Raw genomic sequence first — 15686 nt, forward strand, 5'->3', positions numbered from 1 at the left:
CGACTTTAAAAAAACACTATAAAACTATGAGCACCGATTACAGAAGATGTAGATTTTTCATTGATTTCTAACAGGAACAGCCTTAACACAGGCTGTTACCTGTGCTGTAGTATAGCATGGAGTTATACAAAAAGTTCATGGTTAGAAACTAGTGTGTGTTTCTTGGGCATAAAATGGGTAAAAGAAGTACCAATTTAGCAGTGTGGCAGCCTGCACCCTATCAGTGTAAGTGTTGGTCCTATTGCAAAATTCATAGGACATTTTATAAAGTATCCTGGGAGGACACTCAAAACCGGAACAAAGTGCCTTGAATATGTAAATTGGGAGATCTAAGCTTGTTAAACGACCCCTTTTGAAAACTGGTCACTTCATGAGGATAGGTTTTTCCGATTTAGAATTCTTCAGCAGCCTCTGTAGCTGCTAATCAAATACAAGTTGGTTTAAATTTTTTTTTCTTCCGAACAAGATTGTTCCATCGACTCCATAGGAGTCACAAGTGGAACTCCATTCCCCACTTTACAAATCCACTCTCACCCCTTCTCAGAACCACTACCGTCAAGGCAGGTGGTTCAACATTGATTCCATGGGGTGGCCTGCTTATGGATACGTAACCACCAGTTCGTCAATTTCTAACTATCGGAAAACAAAATCTTGATTAATTTGTACCCCCGTTTTCCCTTTTTCTTACAATTAATTATCAAAATAACACTGCAGTCCTCAAATAGTTACAAGAATCCAGTGATTCACATGATTTTTACTGGCTAGGCATGAAGCAGGTACCACCAGCTTTGTATACATCCTCACACCATCTTAATCTCATAACATTTTACAATGGCCATAGAAAATGGTCTCTGATATATTCTCAGAGAAGTAACACTGGTATCCATTAATCACTATAGTGGAGTTAGTCTCTTCCAAGTAGGAAAGAAAATACTGAAAAAAAAAAATCACAATATTGACATGCAAGAAAGCTAAGTGGAATCAGTTTGAGAAGAATACACTATCCAAATGCGAATCAAGGTGGGTTCAAGGGTAAGATTATAATGGCAGTAGCTGCAAAAAAAACTACTAGGCAATGAGTGCAGCCTTGAACATTTTCAATGTCCAACATACATTCTTTGAAGCACGGTAACTAGTTGCAGTTTGTTCTGTATTCGCTGATTTTGCACATTATCTAGAATGATTATTGGACAACTGTTGCTTACTAGTTTGACACTAACAGAAATGTAAAGCAGAAATCTTAAGAGGCAATTAGAAGTATTAGTAGATTCTACCAAAACAGAACTGAAACCGTTTTGCTTACAAACACGCTAGAAAATGTAACTTGTTCCACACCACTTGGACAATTCTATCAATTGATAGAACAATATATCACTGCAAATTTGTACAATGCAGGCCCATGCATATAACACTTCATGTAGAGAACCGATCACAGCCATGTGGCGGCAGCAAGTGGATGAAGGCAGAATCATAAACATAGGTTTGATGTTCTAGTCAGTTAGCGCTCTATAGCATTAGGCAAAGGCTAAATTTTCACTTTACTGCATGGGGACTACAGAAAGAGCAAAGGGAGAAAAAAATCTTACAAAACACACATTTGTGATTTTCTGCTCCTTCAGCATTAAGAATGAGTAAATTGCTGTTTCTTTCATTTGAACTGAATTATAACTATTGTATGAGGCAGACTTATTAATTAACTGCATCTATAATCAAAGGCTATTAAATAAACCAGTAATATTTAAGTTCTAAAGTTCAAACATTGGGGTATCTGTTGTCTCTATTGATAAATGTACTATATTATTTGATCCATCGACTGTGATGTGTAAAATGAAATGAAATGAAAATCGCTTATTGTCACGAGTAGGCTTCAATGAAGTTACTGTGAAAAGCCCTAGTCGTCACATTCCGGTGCCTGTCCAGGGAGGCTGGTACGGGAATCGAACCGTGCTGCTGGCCTGCTTGAAAAGCCAGCGATTTAGCCCAGTGAGCTAAACCAGCCCCTAATGTGTTACCTGATCTTAGTCAGGTTATGGTGAAGGTACTTCAATATTTCTCAGTACCTTTGGAGTTAGGGAGGTGTATTAAAAGTAAACTATGGTTCTTCCTGCAGATTACTATCCATTGACTTCTGCTGAGGTGTGCGGATGCACGGACACTGGGTAAAGATTGGATTATGCTTGAATGCAGCAGCCTGACTAGTCTACCGATACTACTTAAGAGGCAGTGTTGTGCCAGATGTCAAACCACTAGTAACATCAGAACAGAAGGGAGGGGATGATGACTCGACAAGGTGTCAATTATTGTAATCTTGCCTAATATAATAAAGAATATTAAGCTGTATGAAAGAATTTAAATAAATTAGACATCAGCAGCTTTGCTCACAGTGAGTCAAAATATATGTTCCATATCCGGTTTTCTACCAACAGAATGTAATTGAAGGATGATGTTGCCATACACAAGAAATATAATATATAGATGGGCAGATGTTTGATAGTGAAAATGTAGTCAGCAAACCGCTTATGTATAGCGTTCCTAAAATCAATTAACAGTTTTTGATGCACTTTTGAAAGTTATTTAAATATACATTAATTTACTGGTCTTGAATCTCATAAATGTTGCAAAAACAAATGGAGATTTACTTATTTTTATACAATAAAATATTTTGCAGTGGTAGAGAATTTCTTTAAATTGCACATTAGGATGTGTCATTGCATCCTGGATAAGGCGTAATCTTCATTTTGCAGGTAAGGGATCATGGTGGGTTCAAATTAAGGCTTAAGCTTCAGGTTCAGGTTTAAACAAGTATCCTCCAAAGTATTCCCCCACCCCCCATTAATCTTCCTGCAGAAATTGAAAAAAATATTTTATAAGTTAAATCGAGATTATCACTAGGAATTTGGGTGTTTTTCCAATAGAACACTGTAGTGGAAACCCTATTTGTTCATCTTTTCTTGGAGTTTCTCCTGAACTTATGGCAGTCAGAAAGTCACAGGAAAATCCCAGTGCATGTGTCACAGACTCATCGGATACAATGTAAGGTACAAACACATTTCGAGCCAAATTCACCAATCAGAATGATGAAACATCAGCATTAATTGCAATTTGGCACACTATTCTTGAACAAAAAATGCATTTCACATTCATCGTGTGTATATCTAAAATCTTTTTCAAAATTACCCAACATCTGTGACATCGGATTCATTTTGGGTTTGACAGATACAGTGGCGGCATGGTTGAAAAGGTGCATGTGCATCTGTTTCTTAAATTTATTGTTGTTTTAGTGTTTCATCAAGCACATCAAGCACTGGTTGTTTAAGTAATTCCAATTGGAATACATAAGAGGTCATTTTAAAACCTGTGCAAAGGTAATAAAATAAATTGGCTATAAAAACAAGCAACAAAACTAATGGAGTACAATACACTCAATATTTTAACAGACATGAGGTAGTTCTGTTGTATTGGAGAAAGGTGAGAGTATTATAAATGCTACTCTAAAACACGCAGTTTCACTTTATAACATTAAATAAGAGAAAGTTCTCAGGGAAAAAAACAAAGTCATTCCATCACAGAGGAGCATTTTCCTAAAATACTAGATACAGCAGCCTGATAACTGATTCTCAGACTCTTTACTGACCCAGTGGTGTGCAAGGATCCTTGGTAGCTGTGGTAATAAATGTAAAAAGTAAAGTCCTCATAGTCCCAGATGACCATAGGCTGCTTTCCCCTTTGAGAGGGAGAGCTGACCGGTGGTGATTTAACAAGAGGATCACCATACCTCAGGCAAGGGGCAAGGTTGCAAAGGCAGGCCTTCATGAATAACCTCAGCCGGTACGGGAAATGAACCCATGCTGTTAGCCTCGCTCTGCATCACAAACCAGCTGTCCAGCCAACTGAGCTAAACCATCTAAACTGATAATAGGCACTCGTAGAGTGTGCAGTTGCAGGATGAACCCCAGTATTTTTGAAAGTCAGTAGTGTGCTAACAATTACGGACACAAGTCTTTCTCAGATGCTGAGGTAGTAGTGATACTAGAGGCAATGAAATGATTAGCAGCAACATCTTCGCCTGTAAGCAAAGGCTGGCATCTAGCAGGCAGAGTTTCTGTGTTTTTTAGGCATGATGACTCTGAGTTTCTGTTTTTTAAAGTGAAACCATTAACAGAGCTTTTCCAACCCTCAATGCTCTGAAAACCATTAGTGAGCCCATGGGATTCAGCTGTCTTCATCTTGCTACTTCTAGTTTTAGAATGCAACAATGAGTTGTCTTGTGGCTCAGTGACATCTCTGTGCTTTTCTGTTTCGATGCAATTCATCACTTCGTTTGCAACAGCAGATAAAGAATTCTTGCAAATCTCAAGAGGCTGATTCTCCTTCGCAGGCAAAGCTAGGACACACTTGTTTTGAGCATCTTCATTCCAGTCTTCAGCTGGTACAACAGCAGTGCACTCAATCTCGAGGTTTTGCTTTCTCTTCCAGGACTCAGTGAATAACATAGGAATATACTCACTGTGAAGATCTTCTGTGGATGAAGCAGAGATGGACCTAACTTGAAGATCTTCCTTACTCTGCCAATCTTGGTCCTCACAAGTAGAGTTTCTTTCTGATGCTGATAATTCAGAATGAACAATAACTTCAGCTTCAACACAATTCAAACCTGAAGGCGGGTGTTCCTTCCTGGCTGTGCCCTGTTTAGGAATTTTAAAAAGAAAAAATTACTTTACAATTTGGACTTTTCCAATTCCTATGTGAATCTGAATTCTCATTCAGGTAACACCATGGTTTATAATTGGGTGCAGTATGACATGACAACCTTCAACAAATTCACAAAATTCCTTGAATTTCTACACTTACTGCATTATCGTACAATTGCTGAAGTCCCACGAGAAATGAAAATGCCAATGTTGCATTACAATACATCACTTGCTTAGTTATATAACCAATAAACCAGTTGAGTGTTGCTTACAGATGGAAATAGACCATGGGCCACTTACTCAACTTTTACCATCCTGGTAATCACAGTTGTTAACTAGTCATGGTTGGCAATCAATCTTGATTCAGTTAGCCGACAACAGCTCTCTACACGAGGTGATGAAAGCCCCAGTGTAAGAAATATTTGGGAATTATGGGTCTAAAGTCACCAACTCTTCTCAAATTCTTGCTATGTGTACCTTCACCCTTCCATCTCAAAACCCAAATAGTAACTGATCGTTTAATGAACATTATATAATAAGGAGTTTGCTGGAGAAACTGGACAGCCAAATCTCCTCTAAAAATGTAAGTTAAGCATTACAATAGTGCCACTATTTTGTTTTTTATTCGTTCACATTTATTGTCCATCCCTAATTGCCCTTGAGGGGGCAGTTAAGAGTCAACCACACTGCTGTGGATCTGGAGTCACATGTAGGCCAGACCAGGTAAGGATGGCAGATTTCCTTCCCTAAAGGACATTAGTGAACCAAATGGATTTTTCCCACAATTGGCAATGGTTTCATGATAATCATCAGACTTTTTTAAAAATTCCAGATATCTTTTTTAAATTGAGTTTTAATCCCACCAGCTGCTGTGGGAACCCAGGTCCCCAGATGATTATCCTGAGATTCTGGATTACTTGTCCAGCAACAATACCACTCTGTCACCGCTTCCCCAAGACTATTCATCAATTAGGCTTTGATTCAATGCATACAAGCTCCACCTTACAGCTTATGTTTTACGAAAACCATAAGATTGCCAAGCATGCCTTTTTCATTCCTTAGAAGACATACAACTTCTTTACATCACAGAGACACAGTCTATTCCTCTTAATTTTTAAATGGAAGCAAAGTACTGTGGGATACTGGAAATCCGAAATAAAAATAGAAATTACTGGAAAAACTCAGCAGGTCTGGCAGTTGTAGAGAGAGAAACAGAATGAACTGAGTCCACATTGCCCCTCTTCACCCATCCCCATCTCTGTAATCTCTTGCACCCCCCAGCCCTCCAAAATATCTGCACTCTTCCAATTTTGGCCTCTTGAGCATTTTTAATTTTAATGTTCCAACTTTAGTGGCTTTGCCTTCAGCTGCTAAAGCCTTAGGCTCTGGAATTCCATCTTCAAACCCCTCTTTCTCCTTTTCAGACATTCCAAACCGTTGGTCGTCTGTCCTAATATTGCGATATGTGGATTGGTATCAAATTTTGCTTCATTTGGGCAGCACGGCGGCGCAGTGGATTAGCACTGCGGCCTCACGGCGCTGAGGTCCCAGGTTCGACCCTGGCTCTGGGTCACTGTCCGTGTGGAGTTTGCACAATCTCCATGGGCGCGATTCTCCGGACTCACGACGGTTCGGAGAATAGCGGGCGTCGGAAATTTTTACGGCGACGCTGTTCCGACGCCCTCCCGCTATTCTCCGAACCCCGCAAATTGTCGGAGTCGCGTTTCCCGACAAACGCCTCCTTCCCGCCCCTGACACGACCAGAATCGCCACTGAGAGCCCCCCCGCTATTCACCGGCCCGGATGGGCCGAAGTCCCGACGTCATGGCGCCCTGTTTGGACGTCGTGAAACACACCTGCTTTTTAAATTCGTCAACCAGTCGGCCTGGCTGACGACTGCTTGGAGGAGGTCAGGGCACCACTCTGCGCACCGCTCAGCGCACCGTTCAGCGCACCGCTCGAGTCTGGCCACAACGGGGAAGGCATCCCTGGGAACGGGAGGGGGTCCAGAACGGGGGCAGTGGGGGGGAGACGGGGGAGGCAGTGGGGGAGACGGGGGAGGCAGTGGGGGAGACGGAGGGGGCAGTGGGGGAGACAGAGGGGGCAGTGGGGGAGACGGAGGGGGCAGTGGCGGAGACGGAGGGGGCAGTGGGGGAGACGGAGGGGGCAGTGGGGGAGACGGAGGGGGCAGTGGGGGAGACGGAGGGGGCCGTGGGGGAGACGGAGGATGCAGTGGGGGAGACGGAGGGGGCAGTGGGGGAGACGGAGGAGGCAGTGGGGGAGACGGAGGGGGCAGTGGGGGAGACGGAGGGGGCAGTCGGGGAGACGGAGGGGGCAGTGGGGGAGACGGAGGGGGGCAGTGGGGGAGACGGAGGGGGCAGTGGGGGAGAGGAGGAGGCAGTGGGGGAGACGGAGGAGGCAGTGGGGGAGACGGAGGGGGCAGTGGGGGAGACGGAGGGGGCAGTGGGGGAGACGGGGGAGGCAGTGGGGGGCGACGGAGGGGGGGGGGGTTAGGTAGAGAGTGAGCCGTCCAACCCCGTAACAAAATGTCTGCCAGCATGCCATGGTGTGCAGGTGACGAGGACACGGCCGCTGGTTCCCCTGTGGCTTCCGGCCACAGGCCACTGGCGCACCCGTGAGGAGGCCATAGTTTACTGGCCGTTGGATGCAGAAAGTGACCAGGGGTTAGGCTGACCGCGTGTCAGCAGCGCGACCAGGCCACCGGGACACACTGGTATCCCATGGCTGGCGGCTGCCGAGGTGTCGACTAACGTCCGTCTAACATGTCCCGTTTCTCTGCCTCCTACCACCCTTCTGTAGGTTAGCACGATGCATGGGAACAGAACGGCTATGTTCTGCGCAGTAGTTGGGGCCGCTCTACTGGATTTGGAGATGCAGCAGCATCCACACCCACAACCCGCAGTGGCTGCAGGGCCAGCTGCAGCAGCAGAGGGAAGGGCCGAGGAGTTGCCAGTCGTCGAGCAGCATGGGGGGGAGGGGGGGGGGGGGGGGGAGGAGGAGGAGGAGGAGGAGGAGGAGGAGGAGGAGGAAGAGGAGAGAGTGAGGGTGCAGCCACGGCGTCAGAGGCGACGACCAAAGCCGAGGGTGTACCGTGTCCGGGTCTCTTTCCTAACAATGCCGGACATCACCTGCAGGAGAAGACTCCGGCTGAGTAGGCAGACGGTGATACATATCTGCGAACTCCTGTCGCACCTCGCCCCACGTGGAACGGGGGGAGGACACGCGATCCCGGTAGCCATCAAGGTGACGGTCGCTCTGAACTTCTATGCTACCGGCTCCTTCCAGTCTCCGAGCGGGGACGTCTCCGGGATCTCCAGTCATCGGTCCACAGGTGTATCCGGGATGTGACCGACGCCCTCTATGCCATCGCCGATCGCTACATCACCTTTCCCGAGGACCAAGCAAGTCAAGACTCACGAGCCCGTGGATTTGCCAGTGTGGCCGGGATACCGAGGGTTCAGGGGTCAATCGACTGTGTTCACGTCCCCATGCGCCCGCCTGCTGTGGACAAGGAAGTGTTCACAAACAGGAGGGGGACATACTCCATTAATGTCCAGGTGGTATGCGAACCCCACATGAGGTTCATGAACGTCTGTGCAAGGTTCCCAGGGAGTGTGCATGACTCCTACATACTAGCGCAGTCGTTCATCCCTGCGATGTTTGAGGGACGTCCCCCCCGGCTGAGGGGCTGGTTGCTAGGTGACAGGGGTTATCCGCTGAGGTCTTGGCTGATGACGCCTATACGGAGGCCTCAGACCAATGCGGAAACCCGATACAACGAGCCCATGCAGCAACCAGGGGTGTGGTGGAGCGCTGCCTTGGCCTCCTGAAGATGAGATTCAGGTGCCTGGCCCGCTCCGGAGGGGCCTGCAGTACCAGGCCGACAGGGTCGCTCGCATTGTAGTGGTCTGCTGTGCGCTGCACAACATCGCGATGCAGAGAGGAGATGACCTGTTGCAGGAGGCGGAGGGAGAAGCTAGTGGCAGTGGTGCCAGCACAGAGGAGGAGGAGGAGGAGGAGGAGGAGGAGGCTGGCGGAAGTGGCGGGCGCAGAACGCAGACACGACCCAGGTGCTGGTGATGTCCAGGAGGCGGCACGACGGACCCGGCCAAGGACGGCGGGCACGCGACGCCCTGGTGGCAGCACGGTTCACGCATCGCATGTGACGTCCCCGATGAACACCAAACCACCACCTGCATCGCTAGTCATGCAGAGGGTCACCACAGAACTGCCACCACCACAAACCCCCCCCCCCCAGTGTACACTGCTCCACTTCGACATGACGCTTATCACTGGGTCCAGACGGAATGGCACAACATTGATGGCTGTGTCAGCGGGTGTGATCAGTGCCATGTGGAATGATGACAGCCCGCTCTGCGAAGAGCTGTGAGCTCAGAATCGTTAGAGAGAGTCTGACCCATGGCAATAGCTGAACCATCCACCTTGGTGGCCGCTGAGTTCGTCACTGACACTCCATCACGTGCCCGCGTGGGCTAGCTGTGGGAGGGGGGTAGGGGCAGGGACTGCACACCCGGCACCGAGGTTTCACCACCCGTCACCCCCAGCGACACTCGGTCACCATCACGATTCCTGTGGCTGTGGAACAATCACACGGTGGAACAGTGCGTTTAATATTAACAATTATTTACAGGTGCCCTAGCCCCTACAACTAAACTGTGCCCTTCACCCGTGCCAACTTACTCAGTGTCTATCTTAGTTGCCTTACGGGCCATACCACTACGTCTAAGTGAATCCCCAGATGATACAGCAGGAGTGGAGGAGGATTGCTGCGAATCGCCCCCCTCGACTCGTTCTCCTTGGCTATGCGTTTCCTGGGGCGACCCGGCCTTGATGGGCCAGGCTGCTCTGCGGGCGTCTCGGGTGACATTGTGCCACCCTGCTCTGCCTGCTGCCCACCCGATGCACCAGGGATGGGACGGGGGGAGGCCGAGAATTCCGGGACGTCCCGTGATGGAGTTAATGGGACGGGCCCCGAAACCTCCTCCTCCCTCGGGGAGCCCGGTGGCCCCCGGGCCTCACTTTGGGACAGAGGTGCGAGCGGGGAGGTTCCCCGTCGCACCACCGACACCTGGCGCTGCCAGTCCTGGAGGCCTGCAACGGTATCCACCAGGATCCGAAGGTTTGCAGAGACGGAGTCCAGGGAGTTAGACATTCCCGCCAGGGACTGTGCGATCTCAACCTGTGTGTGCACGACGCCATCCAGCACATGTGTCAGGCGGTTGATGGTCTCCGCGACTGACAGCTGAGACTGTGCCAGCGACTGCTGGGACTGTGCTATCGACTGCTGGGACTGTGCCATGGCGTGCTGCGACTGGCCAATGACCTGCTGAGACTCGGCCATGGCCCGCAGGGCGCCGGCAATGTCGTTTTGGCTCTGGCACATTGCTGCCTGTGAGAGGGCAACCCTGTCCAGGGCCGAGGATGACGCGTGCACATTAACCCCAACGTCTTGCATAACCTGACCCATTGCCTCCACCGCGGATGCCACCCGTGCGGTGTCGGACTGGGTCTCTGCCATGAGCGGCACCACTCCCTGCTCTTGGACGCGGTTCGACTCCTCTAACAGCGTCTGCAGAGTCTGGAAGGAAGCCCTCATCCCGTCATTGTTTCCCTGGGTTTCCTGAGGCATCGGCTGTGCGGGTGGGTTGATAAACTCCAGGAACTCAGAAAACGTCTGGGAGCCAGCTGCATCCTGGGCCTGGTCTGGCCTCCGCGAGTCCGGACCCTCTGTTGCTCCGACCTCCACCTGCTGTACCTGCTCATCTGTGATGTGCCAACCAGACTGTGCCCCAGGAGACTCATCACTAAATAGGCCCGCCGGGGTGTGTATCTCTGGGATGATGGATGTGGTGGGAGAAAGCAGTGCCGCAAGCCCGACGCTCTCAATGCTTAGGGCCTCGTCCATGGTGTGGGGCTGCTCAGCGACAGGAGGGTTGTCCCTGGCCATTTCTGGTGGTGGTGGTGGACTTCGAACCCTCTGTGCGTCCTGGTCCGCAGATTGGGTTGGGGCGGATAGGGCTGCCCGCTGATCGGGCACCCTCTGTTGTGAGGCCCCGGGTGAGGTGGCGGCAGATTCCTGTCTCCGTCTGCAGCCAGACGGACCTGGTCGTTGGGCATCACGTCCTAGGGAAGAGAATGAGACGGGTTATTTCGATTTGCTCGGCAGGCCGCTGGACGGTCCCAGTGGGCAGGGTGTGTGAAGGGACAGAGGATGGGGGAGGTGTCCCAGTGGGCAGGGTGTGTGAAGGGACAGAGGATGGGGGAGGTGTCCCAGTGGGCAGGGTGTGTGAAGGGACAGAGGATGGGGGAGGTGTCCCAGTGGGCAGGGTTTGTGAAGGGACAGAGGATGGGGGAGGGGGGGGTGTTTGTCAGGGAGGGTTGTCTCACTTGCTGCAGTCCCGCCAACCTCGCATTGCGCGATATATCGCGGGTGGCAGACCCCCCAACAAGGTCCAGTGCCCTCTGTTCAAAGGTGCTGAGGGGGTGCATGTTGGGCGAACCCCCTCCAGTCTTGCGCCGCTCACGGTGGTTATGACCGGCCTTGGCCTGTTGGGGGAGGGAACATAGGTAGATCATTACAAAACGGTAGGTATCAGCAGTCCGTTCAGATACTGGCACAGTTTGGGGGGGGCAAGTTGTCATCAGACGATTGCATCTCTCCTCGGGGCCAGAGCGCTGGGTCTGTGACAACTTTGTGAACCACCCTCAAATAACTCTGCCCCAATCCCCCCCCCCCCCCCCCCCCCCCCCCCCGCGGGGCAGTTAAGGGGGAGAGATGGTTGTGACTAGGGGCACCCTCATGGCACTTACCCTGGCAGACCTAGTGAGGTCGTGTAGCTTCTTTCGACATTGCTCTGCTGAGCGAGGGGTCTGCCCCACAGCACTGACGGCAGCAGCCACGTCATGCCAGGCCTGGCGTACCGTGCTGGCAGGTTGGCGATGCCCTCTCCGCGGGCGGATGATGCCCCTCCTCTGCTCCACGGCATCGAGCAGCGCCTCGACGTCTGCATCTACAAAGCGAGGAGCAGCTCTCCTCGGCTCCGACATCCTGCCCGACAGATTCTGTGGTCGCCCGCGCCTTTTTACGGCGTCGGGCGGCGTCACATGGGCGAGTTCGTGTCGTCGTTGCGTTCCGTCGTCATCACGCACGTAATTGACGCGGCCGCGCTACTAGCCCATTTCCAGGAAGTGAATCCGTCGGGAAATGAAGCCTTCGCGACCGTCGTAAAACGGTCCCGATTTTTACGACGGTTTGCCGACTTTTCGCGGGTGCGGAGAATTTCGCCCCATGTGTTTGTGTGGAAAAAATTAATTGGGTACTCTAAATTTTTTTTAAAAATTGCTTCATTTTATTTTTTTATTAAGGGGCAATTTAGCGTGGCCAATTTACCTAGCCTGCACATTTTGGGTTGTGAGGGCGAAACCCACGCAAACACGGGGAGATTGTGCAAACTCCACACGGACGGTGACCGGGGGCTGGGATCGAACCAGGATCCTCGGCTCCGTGAGACAACAGTGCAAACACTGTGCCGCCCCAAATGTTGCTTTATAATGCTCCTGCGAAGTAGGATGAGTAATGTAATTTTTTTTTTGCTTTATAAATTTAGGAGTACCCAATTCATTTTTTCCAATTATGGGGCAACTTAGCGTGGTCAATTCTCCTACCCTGCACATCTTTTTGGGTTGTGGGGGCGAAACTCACGCAAACAGGGGGAGAATGTGCAAACTCCACACAGAGCCGGGATCGAACCTGGAACCTTGGCGTTGCGAGGCAATAGTGCTACTCACTGTGCCACCGTGTTGCCCGATGAGTAATTTAATTAAAGATGCTATCTAATACAATTTGCTGTTGTCGCTTCATTTACTTTCTACATGGTGATCTAGAATCTAGGAGGCATATTTCTGATCATCGGTGTTACTATCCAACCTAAAGAACACAGCTTTTCATGCTTTTGTTTGCTTGTCTCATAAGACAACTGAGCATTGTATTATCTGAAGGCTTCCAGAAAATAACCTGGACATGACCGTTTAGTTAAAAGAATATTTCCGTGGAGGTTTTCCCGATTATCTGTAGATTTTTCATCAAAGTTACATTGGATGATTAGAAGAACACCTGTGGGAATTCAATCACAAAACATTTAACTGTAATAATAATAACCACTTATTGTCACAAGTAGACTTCAATGAAGTTACTGTGAAAAGCCCCTAGTCGCCACATTCCGGCGCCTGTTCGGGGAGGCTGGTACGGGAACTGCATGCTCCTGTTAACATTAAGTCAAAAGGAGGTAAAGATCAGCTTCACAAACTCAATCCTGCTCTATTTCCCACCTTCAAATAATTTCTACATTTTACACTACAGCAACCTTCTAATTTCAAATTACTTTTTGAACTTAACTTCTCTGAAGGAAACCATAAGGAGCTGAAATAGAAGTAATCAATAACATACCAGAATACTGTCAAAAACAAAGTTTCCACGTAGATCATCTTCACTGGTATCAGGGTTAAGCCTCAGTGGTTCATTCGTCTTGCAGGCCGAATCTGGCAGAATTGCACTGCTATAGAAAATTGCATCATTTGCCCACTTGTGATGAATAGAGCCATTCCAGGCACTCTTTTTAAGAGGGTAGAATGGAAATGAAGAGAAAAAAAATCCATCATCACCAAACACTGATTTCATAGAATTTACAGTGCAGAATTTCGGCCCATCGAGTCTGCACCAGCTCTTGAAAAGAGCACCCCACTTAAGCCCACACCTCCACCCTATCCCCGTAAACCAGTAACCCCACCTTAGTTCAGGGCAATTTAGCGTGGCCAATCTAACTAACCTGCTCATTTTTGGACTGTGGGAGGAAACTGGAGCACACGCAGACACGAGGAGAACGTGCAGACTCCGCACAGTGACCTAAGCCGGGAATCGAACCTGGGACCTGGAGCTGTGAAGCAGCAGTGCTAATCACTGTGCTGCCATGCAGGATGGATGTCATACAGCGGAAAAACTACAAACTAAAAGGAAAAATCCAGGAAAGATTCTCAAAAATCACATCTCGATCAACAATATTCCTCACAGGGTGGCACAGTGCACTGCTGCCTTACGGCCCCGGGTCACTGTCCATGTGGAGTTTGAACATTCTCCCCGTGTTGGCGTGGGTCTCATCCACACAACCCAAAGCTGTGCAGGGTAGGTGGATTGGCCAAGATAAATTGCCCCTTAATTGGAAAAAAATGAATTGGATACTTCTAATTTGTAAAAAGAAAAAAAAACACAATAAATTCCTCATGTTAAACTGAAGTAAAAAAATTTATTTGGTGACATTTTAGCTGTTTTCCTTGACAGGGAATTTGCCTCTTGCCAAAACAATAAATAAAATCTTTACTTTTAGCAGCGGAAAAATGGCCCAAACTTATAAACACACAGCTCACCTGGCCTGCAAAATAGTGTCCCCCTCCTTTGGCCAGTTTGCGCACCCCCGGACCACCCCCCAACAGTGCCCCAGCCCCGAATAATATCCCCCCCCCCCGTCCGCAAATTGCCCTCCCCCAACTGTGGCGGTGCTGGACTGAGTCCGCAGCCACCATGCCGAGTTTCTGACGGGTGAGATCATGAGAGACTCACGCTGCCAGGAACTTGGCTGGTCGGGGCAGAGTATCAGTGTGCATGCCTCATGCAATGTCCTGAGGCCGTCGATACGGTGTACTCCTAGAGAACGCCGCTTTGGAGGGGGTGAAGCCTTGCAAAAGTGGTGCCGCAGCATTGCGAAAGTGGTGCCGCTCTCAATTTCGTCAGAAACTTGGATTCTCTGGCCGGTGTCCGACCTGGATTTCGGTGTCGCCGACTGGAGAATTAAGCCCCATATTTACCATTGCCTGAAACTGAGCACCTGCAAATGAGACCTTGAGGTACATCTGTTGAAATTTCCCTGATGTGCAGAAAATGAAATAGGTTCTCTAAAAAAACTGTGAGCATTTACTAAACGTTTATCTTTCAGCCTGTTAGCTGGAAGGCTCTGACAAGTCAAGCAGAAGAGATGTGCAACTGCTTCTGATTCAAATGTCTGCCACCACAAGAAAGAATGCAATTGGAATGAAAATGTCTACTTCTTTTGCTCAGGATGCGATTCTCCAGAAACATTTCAAAATGTGCCAGCGAGCAGGAATTGCCATGAGCTACCCAGCACTCGGCACAGCGAGCCACTGTTAATTGGTGCACTTAACGAGGCCTCACGGGCTTCTCTCCCCAAATGACGGCTCTCCAGCTGATTCGCCGAGACCACGCTTGCCAGCCCCCCCACTATCAAGGTCAAGCAACACTTAAGCTGCACTAGTGGTGACAGCAGTCAGCTCGAGGAGTGTGACCAGGACTGGCCTCCAGTGCCGGAAGAAAGTCAACGACCTACACCGGGCAGCACGAGTTAGTGGACATCGAGCCCCCCCCACGGGAGTATCCACCCCCCCCCCCCACCCCCCCCAAGCAACTCCCAACCCTCTCTCCACCCCTCTGTCTGGCTCTGTACAACGCCGTCCATCACCCGGCCAATGGTGCTGATGCTGTCAGCGATGACCTACAGAGACTGGGCCGTGGCCTGCTGGGAAGGGCCGTGGCCTGCTGGGACTGGGCCAGCTTGTTGCGTGCCTCTGTGATGTTCAGCTGGCTCTGGCCCATTGCTTCTTGTGCGACGGCAGCCCTGTCCCGGGCCGCGTGCCCGGATAGCCCAGGCCTTGCAGGCTCAGACCCATGTCCGACACCATCGCCACCATTGGAAGCCGGCCGTCACCGTCTCACCCCCCTGGGTCTCCAACTGCATCGGGTCTATGGGTGGGCGGGGGAACCCCAGGGACCCGGGACCCGTCCGGGCGACAGGTTTTTGCCAGGGCTGGGCTGCCCTCCCACCGTCCGGCCCCTCGGCTAAACCTACCTCCACCTGCTGTACTGGAGCGGCTGTGTGGTGGGCATTA

General features: G+C 49.9%; 1 protein-coding gene across 2 annotated transcripts in view; it reads right to left on the bottom strand.

Moving 5' to 3' along the window:
- Window positions 1-455: 455 nt before the first annotated feature.
- igdcc4 (immunoglobulin superfamily, DCC subclass, member 4) overlaps window positions 456-15686 on the bottom strand; it is a 229898-nt gene continuing 214667 nt past the window's right edge. For both annotated transcript variants that reach the window (XM_038813330.1, XM_038813329.1), the window contains 2 exons: window positions 13180-13344; window positions 456-4685 (listed from right to left, as the gene is read on the bottom strand). In XM_038813330.1, coding sequence (XP_038669258.1) covers window positions 3987-4685; window positions 13180-13344 — 864 coding nt within the window. In that variant the 3' untranslated portion in view covers window positions 456-3986. The remainder of the gene's footprint in view (window positions 4686-13179; window positions 13345-15686) is intronic.

This window comes from Scyliorhinus canicula, chromosome 12, assembly GCF_902713615.1.
Source record: "Scyliorhinus canicula chromosome 12, sScyCan1.1, whole genome shotgun sequence".
Classification (NCBI taxonomy): Eukaryota; Metazoa; Chordata; class Chondrichthyes; order Carcharhiniformes; family Scyliorhinidae; genus Scyliorhinus; species Scyliorhinus canicula.